Source organism: Xiphophorus maculatus, chromosome 3 (genome assembly GCF_002775205.1).
Source record: "Xiphophorus maculatus strain JP 163 A chromosome 3, X_maculatus-5.0-male, whole genome shotgun sequence".
Lineage (NCBI taxonomy): Eukaryota > Metazoa > Chordata > Actinopteri > Cyprinodontiformes > Poeciliidae > Xiphophorus > Xiphophorus maculatus.
The window spans coordinates 13,557,402-13,574,532 of NC_036445.1; the positions used below are offsets into that span (position 1 = coordinate 13,557,402).

The following is a 17,131-nucleotide window of genomic DNA, read 5'->3' on the forward strand; positions in this document are numbered from 1 at the left end:
GAGGCATCATGGCATAAAGCTTAAGCCCACATTAGCGCGACAGGGGGGAGAAATATCCTGCAGAGAATGTTTTGACTTTTAAAGGAGTGTCAGTGGCTCAGGTTTCCCCTATTCTATTTCATGAATAGGGGACTACACAGGCAGCTCTGAACAATAGGTCAGAAACAATCACCACAATCCTGAGCTTTATCTTTGACCCGCAGCACGTTGGGATCTCTATGGTAAAAACTGAAGAAACCAGCTGTAAATATGTTGACACAGACGACGTAGGTAAAGAACTGAAATGCAGCCAGCAGTCTAAATATAAACTGCTCAGGAGGCTTTTCTTTCCTCTGGGTAGGGGATGAGGAACGGCACTCGCAGCATCCGTCTTGCAGACCCACTTTCTGCAGTCTGGATCTCACTTACCTTGGGGAAGAAAATGCAGGGACCAAAACGGCTGCGACTCAAAGCTCTGCCTTTTTTTTCTCCCTTCCTTTTTTTGTTGGATAATTACACATCTGTCTGTGCGCTAAAGCTGTGCAGCCTCACTCTATCATATCCTGGATATAAACACAAGCCCATCTGTGTTTGGTATTAAGTTTCGCTGACCACTACTCCAGAGAAACTTGCAAACTTTTAAGCACAAATGAGCATCAAATCTGTCATTTAAAGCAGGAACATGAAAAGGAGTCTCGCTTGAGAATTGACAGATTTTTTTTTCCACATCTTCTACTCTCCACATTCCAGGTTTCACTTCTCTGTTACATACCGGTCCCCCGTCATGCATGCCCTGCCAGTCCCACCGACTATTTCCCACTCCCACATGAAGCTCAAAGACCACAGGCTGGATGCCACTTTGATCAAACTTAAGTCAAATGGACTTCCCAGCGTCCCAAAGATCAATACCACTTTAATAACACCTGGCTGAGGGAGCTAAGAAACCTGCACTCTGGTGGCTGCTGCTGAGTGAAAAAAAAAAAAAGGAAGAGACAGGCCACAGCAGGCCACAAACTGTAAATCTCTCAAGTCTTGGCATCTTTTCCAGGGTGCTGGAAGGTGTCACAGTAACCCTGAAAAACCCGTTGAGGTGGAGATGCGAGCTGCTGACGACCTCTTTTGACCTGGTGAGGCTTCAGGATGCGGTTTCCTGCATTCAAAAGGCAATGAACTAATACACTTACTCTGTTTCGATTTCAATATAAATATTTAAATATTCACTCATCAGAGTGAATTTTCTAAATACAAGTGTAAAATGGTTTGTGGATGGTCTGGTAAGGAAATATGTGTTTAAATTACATTTGAAGAGTGTGTGTGCTTGGTCAAGACTTCCTGTTGTCACATTCAACTTAATAAGTCCTAAAAGAGAATGGACCATATTGGCTGCCAGTTTAAGTCAGGTTTACATCAGACACAAATAAGCCTGTTCATAAGAGTGCATAATTTTTTTATTTATACCAGTTCTAATAAGTTACTGTGCTTATTGTTGTCAAACCATCCTTTACCTCAATTTGCAACAATTCATAAAACCATAAAGGCAGAACTAGTGAAGAAACTATTTATGGTGACATACACTCAAAAAGAATGGAAAAAATAAATAAAAAGCTTACATATTGTTGTTTTAGCATTCTTTAATAGCGATTAAAGAATGCTAGCGTGGCTAGCACTACTAACACAGAAGTCTCTGTGAGTATTCCCTACAAAATAGAGACAATTAAATTCATGTAAAATAAAAGGCTGCCAAAATGTTTTGATTCACAATGTTTCCTCAAAGACAAAGGATCAATGCTGAAAAAACTAAAACAGAGCATCTTTGCTGAACTCCACTCAGCTTTGTTGTTATTCTTGTTACTTCTGGGAGAGTTTTCCTCTCCCAGAAGTAAGATCGAACGTTAGGTAGAAAGTTTCTGTGTGCTGTTCTACTTCAATTCTTACCACCAGTCAAATTTTTTTTGTTGCATCTCTAAAATGATTGTTTAGTGGTCTCTCTGCAAGGAAACACACCAAAACACAATTCTACTGTGTCAAAAGCAACACTGATCATAATGACGTCTGTCGTTTGGTTCTGCAAAGACAACCTTAAGATGCATCAAGAAATTCGGTCACATGACGAGACAATAAAATACATGTTCCTTATAAACAAGCGTGTTGTTTTTCATCTTTACTTGACTCAGATTTTATTTCCTTTATCTAATGTGTATTTGGCACCACCATTTAAATGGTTGTGTTACTCTCCCTGACTGCACAATTACTAAATACAATGCTGCATGTAAACATCCTCAAAGGGAACAAGGTGTGAAAAATCATGTTTTGTATTGTTATACTGCAGATTTGACAAGCTATTTTAGCCACTTTGCCTGTTTAATCTAAACTGGTTTGTTAATCCCTGTGATTTTGGTCCCTGGCGGCTCAGACTAGATTTAGAGTATTTCATCAAACTGAAAAGAAATATGAAAAATTAGGCAAAGAATTTACACTGTAAGTTGACAACCCCTCAGGAATCTACAGAACAGGATGCAGATGACTAGAGGCTGGTGTTTTTCAGGTTAATAGAAACAAGCACTGCTGAGGTGCTGCCATGGCAGCTACTCAGGAGTCTCACCGGCACATTTCTCATGGCTATTTAGCTTTTTTTTGTAAGAGGGGAAATTAGCTTTTTTATTTCTTTCTTGTTGATTCTATGTCCTGTGTCCTGATTCTTGACCCTTCAATAACACACTTACAAGAAGAGGCCCTGACAGGAAAATAAGCATCATGTATAATTATCTACAATTGGTGTTCTTTTCCATCTGAGTGGTTTCTTTCAGTGCTCTCCTTTGACCAGAGAGAGACTTGATATAAGCAAGCGGAGTCACACAGAAAAGAAATGGAATAACTGGAAACACACAGTCTGTCTTCAAGGTTTTAAAAACAGAAACCTGTTCTTTGTATCCTCCAGAAACATAACTTTCACTGTGTGATGCCTCGGAGGGATCAAACAAGCATCTGTCCATGTAGACAAAAATCACTGAAACTGATAGATGAAATAATGTGAACCATTTTAAATATTATTTCTGTTACTTTTTTCTTATTATCCCATAGAATTCATGAAGGCAAAAAAGTGAGTTATTTAAGAAAATTAACATATGACCAATAAAATTAGGATTCTCCTACATCCATCCATCCATTTGCTTTGTCTTATCTCAGACTGGGTTATTGGGATAAAAGGTCTGGAAAGAAAACCAGGCATCCATCTTGGCAGCAAGAATCTCCAGCTCATTCTAGATACTACAGTGCAATTTACATTTGCCCTCAATACTTGGTCACGGCTCCTTTTGCATGTGTTACTTTATCATTGCAGTGCTGGGTGGAGGCAAACTGCCCTCCACCCAGCAAGAAGGCAGTTTGTAGGCAGGTCACGAGCCTGGCCAACGCCTCCCTATGCAATTCCACTTGATTCGCATCTCCCTTTAGTACCGTGTCTGGGATTACTCCCATTGAGCTCAATTTCTCCAGCAGAACTTCAACTGGGACAATAAGTGAACAGAAGAAGTTGTGAATGAGGACGTTGAGTTTCTGCCTACAGAGGGCTGTAGCTTGGCAATGGCAGCAGAGGAAGTGAACATTCAATCCATGTTGGCCACATTTCCAAACATTGAGCTATTAAAGTTGGAGCAAGAGGAATGTTTAAGTCATTTTATTACTAACAACATTGTGACACTATTGCCAATGGGGTTGCTGACAGTGCACACAATTTACAGTAAACTTTATGAAACTGGTGCATAACATACGTCATGGACAAACATTAGCAATTGGGTAAAGACAGATCTAGTCGTGAAAAAGCCTCATCAGACTTCACACCTCCAGAAAGCAATTATTTTTCAATAGCCAAAGGTCCAGACCATCTGTACGAAGCGAAGCGTAGAACAAGGGTCTGGTTTGTATCAGGTTACCAGGTCAGACGGTCTGCTGGAAGATCTCCATGAAGCTTCTCACAGGAGAGTCAGTGAAGAGCCACAAAATTTCCAAGTAAATGTCTGTAGTGACTTTAGATTTAATAAAACACAGTGGACCAACAGAAGATGACATGGCACCTGAAATGAAACTTCACAGTGGGTCTCACTAAACATGGACTGTGGAGCTCTCCGCTCTTGCTGCAGGAACCACACTGGGAATTACTGAGCATTTCAGTGCTTCCCAGTTTGTAGGGTCAGAGTCTCCCAGAAGATTCTAGTCACTAAATGATCTGGTTCTCAGTCCTGTTTCCCCCTAGCCAAGGACAGCTACTGTATCTCTAGATAGAGTGTTTCAACACAACAAATATGACAGTTTTAACTCATCTCCTACATACTGGCACTGATTCCAGTCACAATTCATTCCTAGTGAATCTCATTTCACGATTCTCTAAAAGCTTTCCCTGTTTTTTGTGCAACTTCTTCTACCCACTTAACTTTACAATTATATTCTTACAAACTATAACAACCAGACTCTCTAGCAATTAACTTTTGTGGAGAGTGTCAATGACTGTCTGTGGGATAACTATGAAGTCAGTCCTAACAGTTCTTTTAAGGATTTGGCCAAGCATTAAAAAGAGGATTCAAAGCTCATCTTTCAGCTAGTGCTTGGTTTTATTCACTTTCACCCAGCTCGTGAAAGTGAATGAATAGTAGACAAAAAATATTTACAAAAACAAAAATCTTCATATTAATCAAATCGAATTCATATCAAAATGATAAAGATAGCTCCAGGCCCCGATGTAACTCTAGCACTCTGTGCCTCGAGAGGCTCAAACTGCACAACCCTCGCAAGGAAGCTTCTCCTACAAAACAATTCCTCTACTAATTGTTATTCAATCACCATAGCAAAATTAGAAACAATCAAAAAATACTGAATATTTAGCAGTACAGAAATCTATTACTATGTCTACAATGTAATTATTTGTTTGATTGCATTTCTTTTAAATAATGTAGCAAACATAGCGCCCTCTCCCTCCAGGCAATGCATTACAAATGGAGCATCCCATAATCGCCTTGTCTCTATAAGACTTTGGAGACCTCCTGCTCTGGTTTGACATTCTGGCTTGGAAAAACACCTTAAGATATGATAGAAACAAACAATACACAATACCTTGTAATCCTCTGTAGTAACATGAAGCAACGAGGCATCAGAATCATTTCATTCACAGCAGAGAGAAGTGAAACAGAGCAGCACGATTCTGTAAGCCGGCTGGATGAAATAAATAAGAAGAATGGACTAATCTTTGTTTATTTGCATATTGCATGTAAGATGCTTATCTTAAGGCGTAGGTTTCCCCGCGACAGTCTTGGTTTTGGGTTTTAACTAAATGCAACTCATTAATATTAAAATTGACAAATAAATGGTTGAAAAATATCACTGTCTGTGCAGACCCTACATCATAAATGGGTTTAACTCTTAGTTACTACAGCAAAGTTGGCTTTAGTTTCGCTTTGAAAATGTACTTTACAGTGACATTCAAATTTACTGAAATGTGTCTGAACATGGAGCCTCAAACACAAAGAAAACAAAGCTGTAAATGTGGCAATTAAATGAGAGTGAGAACATGAAAATGCTTAGCTGGATTCATCAAATGCAGCATTCAAGGGATACATCAGAGCTATGGTCTAACATAAAGAATGTCTGCGCAGTCAGCGCAGCTCAAACCTACATCCATCACGACCAAATGAGAAATGAGACCGGCTCGAAAAGGAGGAGGGCCCACATGCTTTCACAGATGAAGGGCGTCATTAATCGTCCTGACACTGAAGGGGCGGGGGGAGCAGGATTCCTCCAGCACATTATGGTCGGAGGGTATTTTTCCAGTCTAGTAGCGGGAGTAAGCCAATAGAGGTGTGGCACTACTACACGTAGACCCACATTACTATAGGTCAGACATGATGCGGAGCACGGGGCTCATCTCATTTACACTACCTAATCGCACACAGCTCGGCTTGCTGAGGGGCTCAGCTGAAAACAAAATCATCCATCTGAGTGAATCCCTCTGTGCTTCTCATCTTATCTCTCTCAGACGGTCCCTCCCCATGTCCTTCACCTCCAAGAACCCACCTCTCCTGGACGCAAAGTTTTCCATCTGCTGTCTGAATTACTGCCTGCGATCCCACAGTGATGGAAATCAACCAGTGTTTTCCAGAAGTCTGATTAAGGTCCAAGCCCCATCGCCCTCTCATAGTCTATTCACAGATGGTGGCCATTTGCTCCTGCAGGAAACACTTCCACTCAGAGGATTAGTGAGGAGAAGGAGAAAAAAAACACTTTCCTAATAATAATATTTTTTATTCCACCACTGGTTCTTCACTAATGCATCTTGAGCTCCTTTTTAGCTTCTATTCAGACATATGCTTATTAGACTGAGCACATCTAATGGACTCTTCAAAGCCAGTATGTGTGAGAGGCAACTTTAGATGAAAAATGTTCCAGTAATAACAGTCTGCTAAACATTCAACTTCTAAATTGCTTCAGTATCATATTTAAATAATGTGAATATGAAAAATAATTCTCAACTGTTTTTAAACACCCAAGAATAAAACTACTCTCATAAGAAGAGTGTGCTAAATGTATTTGTGAATTAAATGATTTTATGGCCGCAAACACTTAAGTCTATTTACTTACTTGATTTTATTAATTAATGGTAAAAATGGTGAAGACTGGAACAGTTTGCAACAGTTTCTATTTTTAAGATGGCGGAAACTGTGTTGTTTTATGTATTCTTATAGACCATAAAGTAGCAATAACCCTCCCCCACCTATTTCTGCAAGCTACCAGTAAGTTATGTATAAGGCTAATGGTGACTCCATGCTGTCACTGAATGTCTCTTGCATTTGCACTTTTTGTGGGACTGTTGCTCTCGCCACAAGTGTCTGTCGTCATACAGCAAAAGCAGCAGCGTAGAATCTGAAAGCACATTTTTCTATCTGTATGTTCAGTTGAACATAAACAAAACGGGAAAAATTATTACAATATGTCTTAGGGAAAAAAAGCAAGTAAGTTTTTTTTCTAACCCTGTTGCTGTTTGTTGCTTTTAAACAATAAGCTCTTGCTTATTGTTTAAAGGCATTACTGCAGTGAGTGTCATTCATCTGAAGCAGCAGCATAAAAAGCAACTTTGTTCATGTTAATGTATAACTGCATCAGTCTTTCCATTCATCCATTTTCTATACCCACTTATCCTTATGCCCCAGTCTTTTTGGAAGACGCAGGGTACACCTTGGACAGGCCGCCAGTTCATCGCAGGGCAACACAGACACACGGGATAAGCAACCAAGGATGCATTCATTTATACCTAAGTTCAATTGACCTGCCATGTTTTTTTACTGTGGAAAAAAAGGTGGAGTATCCAGACAAAAACCCCAAAGAGAACATAATAACGCCATATAGAAAGGCCCCAGGCCAGAATTTGGACCTTCTTGCTGCAAGGCAAAAGTGCTACCAACTGCGTTACTGTGTTTTATAAATAGACAGTAAAATTGTAGCAATGTGTGTGAAGAGTGTAAAGAGAAACATATTACAGAAATTTAGCAGAAAGAACATTTCTTGCACAAGCAGATTTTTCTGTTTGTGCAATTTTGTCAAATTGTTTCAAGTCTAACTGACCTTTAATACTGAAAAGTTGAAGTAAAGCAAAACCAAGGGAGAGAAAAAACTTATACAGCCATCCATATAATAGCAATGGGCAGAGAGTCTTAGATATGATCATACAATCACTCTACTTTGGTAGATCATCAAAAACCTGTTGTAGCATGGTCATCTACAGCTAAAATGTTACCTGAGCTAAAGTGTGAAGAACCCAAAATTAAACAGCACCACATTTTGTGCAAAAAAAGATATCTACATCAGTATTCTAACAAAACTAATCTCCCACCATTCAGTCTTTAAATGCGTAATATTGAATTATAATTTCAGTCCTGATCTTCAAAATATCTACAAATGAAACACAGGACAAACAAAATGGCCGAGTCTTGTTTTAAATAGAGCAGCTGTGAAATGAGTCCTCCTACTCTCATCGTGTTCAGGTACAGTATGCTGTCTCGTCATACATACTTGGCAAGAAATGGTGCACTGCAACAATTTCTAGCCACATATGATAAATGAAAAATGCTTCCATTTATAAACACATTCCTGTCATGCTTGATTTCTTCATTCGAGGATCATTTGATAATATCTTCATTTCCGAAAGCTCATATGTGCTTGTTGTACCAGATGAAGTTTCCTATGCTGATGTTTATGCAATTTAAACCAAAAGTCCTAAAGTGTTAGTTATTCCCCTCCACGCTTTGGCCAGTCAGTCTCAGCTTCACAGGCCTTTTCATCTCAGTCCAAGTGTTATCTCATTCAGTCGAATGAGCAAAAAGGATATTCTGCCTTAAGTTTAGATCAATCTTGGAAATGAGTCATCAGTCACAAGGTAATTACACCATTCAGTTGAGAATCTGCACTGTTAATAGAGGAGACAGTTGGTGTGCAAACAGCAGTAAAAAGGCAAATAGGAGAATTAAGAAGCGTGAAAGAGTCAGATAAGGTTCAAAACACACCAATTCTAACAATAACACCAAAAACTGGACAATTATAGCATATTTTTCCTTTTATCAACCACCCTGCAGTCAGTCGAGTGAAGGAAAGAGCCTCCATATTGCAAAGCTGAGCAGCGACAGCTAGACCTTTAGAAAATACAAAACGCCTTGAACTCAACAGAAAAGAATGAAACAAACAGTGCCTTGCAAAAGTTTTCACACTGAACTTTTTCCACATTTTTCACAACCACACACTTTATTGTATTTGATAGAGTTTCATGTGGCAATACAAACAATGGGAAAAGGAAGGAAGACACATCAGACTCATCCTCCAGAGGAAGCATGGTGGTGGCAGGATCATGCTGTGGGGATACTTTTCTTCAGCAGAGACTAGGAAGCTGCACAGGGTTGATAGAGGGATGTGTGATGCTAAATACAAAATGCTAAAGCCTTTTAAAACCATATATTCCTCTTCACACTTCATGCACTATTTTGAGTTTCTCCATCACATTAACTCTCAATAAAATACACTGACATGCGGCTGTAACGAGGTAATGTGTCTATTAGAAGAGGTGAAATGGATAAAGAGTTCCAAACAGGGTGTGGCCTGATAAAAAAAAAAAAGAGTGAATCAAAGCTGCCCTTTTATCTGTTTTCCACGAAGAGGAGGCATGACAAAAGGGGAGAAAAGCCTCAACACCTGCCAGCTGTGATTATTAAAGGCTAACGGGAAGGCAGTGGCTTTGGCTGCGAGGCTCAGAAACTGAACTCCAAACAGCATGTAAATATTTGTTGACAGACGGTCGCACACAGCGTTCCGTAGTGAAGCGTTGCTGTTCCATTCAGCTCTTTTAATTACCTGTACGTGTGATTTAATCCGTCAAATGTCTCAGCCCATTCCTCTTAATGACGTGCTCCACTCACTTCTTCTCATTTCTGCTTCAGTTGTGCACACAGTGCCTACACCGAGAAGCCTTTCTAATGAAAACGAAGAACGGGCCCTGTCTTAATGACAAAAATATCGAGTGGATCTCCGTCTAAAGTTGTTGATCAGTGCGTCGCATCGTTGAAGCATCCCGGAGTGTAAATGTTATCGGTGGTAATGCTTTTTTCCACGTTGCTTTATCTCCCCTGAAGAGGTAAATTTTTGCATTTGGATGTGTGCAACAGAAACAGGCCCCCAGTTCATATCAGCTTTCAGGGTAAAGAGCCAGCATAGGGCTAATAGAACAAATACCAGACGAAATTCAGGGAACAGAGCTGAGTGTGCGCATGAATTTGAATGACTGCGAAAAGGTCTGTGTCGGATTCCCATAAAACATGTTTATTTTCAACCAGTGTGTCTGTCCACCTCCATGACTGATTTGAATTTTGAAAAGATTTTTATCCTGCTGAAACACTAGGGCCACAGATGACTGCAGGAAAAGGCTGAAATAACACAGTTTAATCAATAACATAAAATGAAATGAATAAAAAGAAGGAGTCTCCTCTATCTGCAACCCCAGAAGCCCAGAGGCAGCAGCTTAACCCACAGCCGGCCCAAAACATATGCAAATTAACCCTCTAGGGCTTCAAGGGGCCTCAAAACAGCTTGACTTCTCAATTTACCAATGAACTATGAATCATTTCCACCATGTTAGTCATATTTTTAAAATTATGTGATAATTTAATTTCACTGGTTTGTCATTCATTATCGTTAGCCTTACTTCAGACAGCTGACCACCAGTGCACAGCAACCTTGGGGAAATGCAGTGAGGCATTACTCGAACTTATTTAAAGCAACTCTATTCACTCTGGAACTTTTTCTGAAATCCTTTTAAATGATTATGCAAATAATTAAGGCTTGGAGAATTTAAATGGCTAATGTTGTGGCACTTAATGCCAAATATAATTAGCAAGTCAGATCTTAAAATTTCTGTATTTAAGAAATTCATAGTTGATTGCAGAGTTAAAACGATTTACGCTGTCACAATGGTCCCAAACTAAATTCTGCTGAGGGTTCATTATGGTCACAGTTTTTGATATGGGTGATTTGGCTCACTGCTCAGGGTAGCATGTTATTAGGGGTGGCAGGAGGTAGCAAATAATTACATAAAATAGTCTGCAAGTCATGGCTGAATGATGGTTTCCAATGTAATAATTAAGTATCACTTTTGGGGGCCCTTGGTCTGCATTTGATCTTCTCTGATTCAAAATCTAAAATTCTTTGACTTGTCAAACTTGATCTGGACGTCCTACAATGACTGAAGATCCTTTAAAACTAGTCTGAACACAAAAATGGTCATCTTGACTTTTTTTGTTGTTGTTGCCGTTGTTCATTAGGAATTAATTTACCCTAGCATTGAAAGTGCAATATTTGTTAAACCTAAATTGCAATTTAGACTATCATTACAAAATTCTGATCAGTTTTCTTAAAATTATTGATAAACTCCTGTCTTGGCTTTCCTCAATCCCACTAATCCCATGGGTTAAGCTTAGCTAAATGTATAATCAATATTGTATAAAAAATTTGATAAATAATAATATTAGTAGGGAAATTATAGCAGAAAAAAAGCAGTTCATATTTCAGGTCAGACAATATTTATCACTATATCCAAAACGTCACTGTCATAATGTTTTATGTTAGCCTGCTTATGATATCAGACAGATCGGCTTTTTGTTTGTTTGTTTTTTGTCCCTATTGGTTCAATCCTTCTGTAATAAAAAGCTATTGGTTTTTGCCAAATGGAGTTGGTGGGTGCATGAAGGAGGGGCTCGCCCAGGGCGTAATAAATGCTGGAACCTGCACTGGTTCCATCTCATCTTGCCCCAGCTCTGTGCTCACCTTGGAGGAAACAAAAAAAAAAAAAGAAAAAAAGAAATCTGCAGCTTTGAGAATCGATGGGAACAAGTTCTCCATAGAGAAAGAAGGATTTTGGTTTATGTAATCAATGATGATTCCTGTGCAACAACCCACACTGGGATGTCAAACTTTTTATGGAGTCACTGAATCAACTATGAAACCTGATTCCAGAAAGGAAAGTCTGCAGGTTTTCAGTCTATGAAGGAATTGATTTGGCATGTGGGGGGATTTGGGAGACTTGCAAATATTGACTCACATCTTCTTCGCACTTTATACCTCTCTCTCCCCCCTTCTTCTCTCTCAGTTAGTTGAGTTTTGTCCACATAATCAAATATTTTTAATCTACCTGGGAATTTGAGTGGGCTTGGGTCAGACAGATGCCGAGGACCGTGTTGTTTAGCAAAAATTCAACGCACTCCGGCGAGTGCCTTTCTAAATAAATAAAAATTGTTTAGGCTATGTCAAAAAATATCGGATTCAGTTTGCAATAATGTGTAAGTTTTTTCCACAGTAATATTATCAAACTCCTAAGTCGCCACGGGACAAAAGCCGCAGATAAACGCAGGAACGCTGTGCTACAAAGTTGTCATCTTTCACCAGACCCGCTCCGCTTTTCCTCCCAGCAGACTTTCACACGCATGTTTGGAAAATAGAGAGAAAGAAAAAAACTTCCCAGCTTCGCTGTATGAGACTAAGATCTACACCAGTCTTACCTGTTGGCCCCTCGATGCCATCGGCGTAGATCTGGACACTTAAAATCAGCAGAAAGGCGCAGGTGTTCATCGTGTACATGTTTTAGTCCACTTTACATGTGACGAACAAGTCATTTCATTCACTCCGTGGGGTCCAGGAAGGCGGCAGCAGGCAAAGCGGAGTCCATCTATTTCCCTCAGTTTTGTTTTTTAACTGAGTGGAGTTTCCGAGACACTGGAGGGAGACAGGGCAGAGCTACTTCTGCAAACTGACGTCAGGGTAAACAGTTCAGGAGAAAAAATTTATTTCCCGAGCCCACTTTCCCTCCCCAGCCTTCAGCTTTTCCACTCAAAGCATGAGCCGGGCGCCTCCAAGTGGTCAAATGTAGGAACGGCACCCCGGTATTCTGACATCGGCTAAGCACAACTCGACACCGAGTGTGACCGTGTGCTCAAAATCCCACGTTATCTGTCACATCTGTGGGAAATAGATCTTTGGCTGCTTTGGGGGAACATAGCAGATTTTTTGTACAACGTCCTCTACTTGGTTGACGTATATTTTAGTAGAAGTTTGACTTGATATACAAATTCAAAAGTATTCATACCCTTTGAATTTTGGTTTTTCACATCGTCAAGTCACAACCACAAATTTCAACGTATTTTGTTGGGATTTTATGTGATAGACTTGCATAATTGTGAAGTGGAAGGAAAAACATTTTTGGAAATAAAAATCTGAAAACTGAATTGAGTTTAGTTTCAGCTAATATAAACCAAGAGTTTGTAGGACCACCTAACATTGCAAAAACAAGTTATCAAAGGTGTGTCTATCAACGTAGCGCATCTACAAACTGATGAGGTGTTTCTGCCTTTTCCTCTTTGCAAAATAGCTCAAGCTCAGTCAAATTGAATGGAAAACATCATTAAATATCAGGTTTCAAGCCTTGAAAGATTCTGAGTTGGATTAAGGTCTGGACTTTGGTTGACAGATGTGTGGTCCAATTGTGGTTATGAATCAACAAGTTGATTCACAATCAGGCCTTGAGATCCTGATTGGAAATTACACTAATTAAATAAAAATAATATTATCAAAACATTTTAATTGTACAAATTTTATAAGATATGATGAAATTCAGCTCTTAAAAAAAGTAAAATACCTTTTGACACCGTTTGTCTCATCATTGCACTGTTAAAATTTAGAGTATCTTTTCGCAGAAATGCTTGAACGTCTGTATTTTTTTCTCTTTTTTGCCTCAAGTAGTAGTTTGCATGAAGGGAAAGATTTACATTTTGGTCTAATCTAATCAAAGAAACTTCTTGCAATTTCTCTAAAAAGAGAAGCATTGTTTAGTGCATAAATAATAAATGTCCTGTCAACATGTTGTCACATCATCTGAGCTGAGCATCTCTGCAGTTGCTGTGCCAGAGTAACAATAGATCCCTTGGTCTAACCTGATCACGATGCTCTTTGTTCAATAATATTGTCTAACACACCACACAGAGCTATTTATACTAAGATTAAATAACACACAGCTGTCTAGAGGCAGTTGGAAGCACTGTATTTTATTTAGGAGTAACAGAGTAAAGTGGCCTCAATGCAAATACATGCCACATCTTTCAGATTTTTATTTGTAAACCATTAAAATAAAATTATGTGTCCTTTTTCTTTCACTTCTCAGTTGTTACAGTACTCTGTGTTGGTCTACCACAAAAATCCCAATGAGATTGTGATGTGACAATATGTGGAAAACCTCAATAAGGTATGAATACTTTTGCAAGGCAGCATAGTTTAAAGATGCAACATTTGGGATAAATTCAGACAGTGTAAAACGGTACTGGCTGCTGAAACATGAGTCAGCAGTGGCAACAGGTCTATGTTCTTGTTATTTCAGACAGCAACATGCCAGTCAACAACATTTGCAGTGCTACCTAAAATGTCACCCAGTCATGATTATTTTTCAAGTAGGCCCCGTTCCCATAGAAATTACAATGATTAACATGATTTTGTTTTGGGAGGTTTTTGTCATTTTCCCTCCCTTTGTTGCACTGATTTAATAATATCAAGTTGAAAAGTGACAGATTAATTTTTATTTGCTGGATTCTTTTTCCAGAGATGCCAGTCAAGTAACACCAGAATGGGGAGTAAAAACACGTCTCGTCTTGTCGTTTGCTTCATGCTGCACCCCAAATCGCATAATGATAGCAAAACCCATGCTGTCTATTGCAGGATTGTGACACCCAGACTCTAGGTGACATTTATAAGCACAAACATTAACAAATGGCTGACACTGAGCTATTTTGCACAATACCTCAGAATGTCAGTCTTTATAATAACCTTATTATAATATAGCTGATGATGTGTTTACCTTGACAGAGCTAGTTAAAAATGTTATACATTCTTGTGTCTAAGAATTGTATCATAGATCCATATATATAAAAATATCCTACACTGAAAAGGTTTGGTTTCCATTTTTCTTGTTTTTATTTTGTTTACAGCCGAGATAAGTCCTATATTCTCTCAGTTATGACAGGTACACATGCTTTTGCACCTTCCAATGACAGCTGCAGGGCATATTTCTCCATAAATTAGGAAGTTTGACATGTTGTGTGTATTAAATTTGCATCTGATGGGGTTACTTTTCTCCATCTCTAGCAACAGCTGGTTACGTTATTATGTCCTTGAAATGTTGGACTGCAGAAATCACTTTTGGATTTAATGAAATGTGCACAAAGCAAATGCAAACATATGGCACAGATGTAATAATTATTTCAAAGTAAGTGGTCTGACACATCTTTGCCAGCTCGTCTGATGTGTTCATAGACTTGTTACGTAAGTTGTTCATAAGAACGGACAGCGTTCTCATGATGCAAACGTAGCAAACAGGCCAGAGCAGACTTGATCTTTTACACACATTTGACTGCTGCTACTATGCTATATTTCAAAGTATCCTTGCCTGACCTGAGATAATAGACTCAGTCTATTGATAATGTCACCAACCTAAATATGTTTTTTACCTTAAAGATTTTTGTATAATAGAAGTGTTGTCTTAATAATCTTTAGTCATAAAATCTAAAAAAAAGAATAATAACTTGTAAAAATTCTACCACAGTTATTTAATTCAAAGTGAGCTTCCCGTTTTATTCAATAAAATATCTGCTGGAAACTCTGAGTATGAAACTGTTTCTGCTTGGAGGAAACATGATTTGCAATCTCTGATTGTTTACATTGTTGCTCTCTCACTTGTCTGAAGAATGTGGTGCAAAACAAAGAATATTTTCTCATTCATTGGCCAGTACTGCAAGTTGTCCAAAGTCCATAACTGATTGGCTGATCAGGCTCCTGTGAAGACTCCCTACCTAATGGCTGCTGGCTGCCAAGACAGCTGAGTTCAAGGACTCTGACAGGAAACTCACAACTGAATTTTCTGTTGATGTTTTTTTTTTTTCTTTTTGCATTCCACACTTTGTTTATTGATCCAATTTTTGTATGAAGTTCCTGCAAAGTGTTATTTAGTTTTTCTTTTTTCACTTTTTTCTTTGTGTCCGATTAGGTTTCAAGTTCAAAGTGAGCTCTCCACTCTGAATGACCTTTTCATCTGGACTAGATCTTCACAGTTGTGTTAAGATTTTCCAGTAAAGTAAACTGAGAGGCAGCAAAATGGAAGCTACTACCCTGGTAACTTTTGTTAAAAGTTTAAGCTCCAATTGTCTGAGACTGTATTTATTTCACATTCCCCTTCAGAAAATGATCCTAAATTCTGATTCTATATATAAAGAGAAAGAGGCATCCAAATTAACTTGATCGGGGGAAAAAGAATTGTCCCTAAAACCTAATTGGTGCCACAGCAGTGAGGAAGCATCTGTAACCAAGCATTTCAAATAACCAGGAATGAGTGTTTTCATATTGCAGATGTTTGGGGTTTTTTGGCAAACGAGGAGAGAGCTTTTGTGTCCATTTTGCTTTGGACCTCTCACATGGAAGATGAATCATAAACCCATTTTGGCTGCTGCAAGGGAGGCCTGCAGCACGTTTTGTTGTAAACCTCATTTAGAACAAAAGAGCTGTTTTCTGATCTGAAACACTTAGGTGTGACAAGAAAGCAAAACAAGGGGGGCGGGGGAGAGCACTCTATATTAACATCTAGCACAAAGGTTGATGTTGAAGCAGGCCCTCTTTGGGATAACACATTTAGCTGTGACTCAGAACTAAATTGGCTATACATCTTTCAATTTAGATGTTATGTGTAGACATTACAGCTGAATATTAAATTAAAGGTGGCCGAATAATTGTGTTTGCTATTTCCAAAAGGTGTTTGCCACATGGAGTCTAATATTATTAGAAGGGATTCGTCCAGAAGAATGGTAAATAAACAATGCATTGCACTCTGGATAATTTATTTAATTGTATAGAAACTAACATGTGTCAAGACGAAACCTGTAATTACACCTGCATGATATACGACAGACATGTATTTAAAGCACAATTATTGAAACAAAGGAAGTATTTTGATTGGGGTGTGTTTCGCTGCAATGCATTTCAATGTGCAGTAATGTGATGTTGAAAAACACTGGCGAATTCAAACAGCAGGACAGGTGTCAGCAGAGATGCTGAGAGCTATGGAGTGATGATAGTCATTTTATCAGACGTTTTATAGACTGCCACTCATAACCTCAGACAAACACCTACATCTGGACAGGCTGTGCTGTGCGCCAATGTGTAATAACATATCATCACAGTTCTAAGAGAAGTTGTCAAAGGCAACACCGTCACTGTCTATCTCATCCTCGGCATGCAGAGCGGTGCTGAGCACAAACAGGAAATCATACCAGGAAAAACGGCTGGATGATTATTTCTGCAGAAAGGCCGCCTTGACGAAAAAAAGTGACATCTGTGATCGTTGGGTTAGTGGAAGCAGATATGGTTTGAAGAAAACACGAGTTATGCTCTCTGATGTGTCGTTTACTTGTCGTTTAGCTGATTTGAACTGTGGCATTCAAATCAGGGAGAAGTGCAAGTGAAGTGAAAGTTTTTAAATGAAAGCGAGCTATAAACCACAAATAAAATTTACCCATATGTGTAATACATTTTTTACCTG

The 17,131-nt window shown here is 38.9% G+C and overlaps 1 protein-coding gene across 4 annotated transcripts in view; it reads right to left on the reverse strand.

Annotated features, from left to right (window-relative positions):
• The window catches only part of LOC102236232 (receptor-type tyrosine-protein phosphatase U), a 234,600-nt gene extending 222,294 nt beyond the window's left edge, over nucleotides 1-12,306 (reverse strand). For all 4 annotated transcript variants that reach the window (XM_023330570.1, XM_023330569.1, XM_023330567.1 and 1 more), the window contains exon 1: nucleotides 12,060-12,306. In XM_023330570.1, coding sequence (XP_023186338.1) covers nucleotides 12,060-12,138 — 79 coding nt within the window. In that variant the 5' untranslated portion in view covers nucleotides 12,139-12,306. The remainder of the gene's footprint in view (nucleotides 1-12,059) is intronic.
• Nucleotides 12,307-17,131: the final 4,825 nt, after the last annotated feature.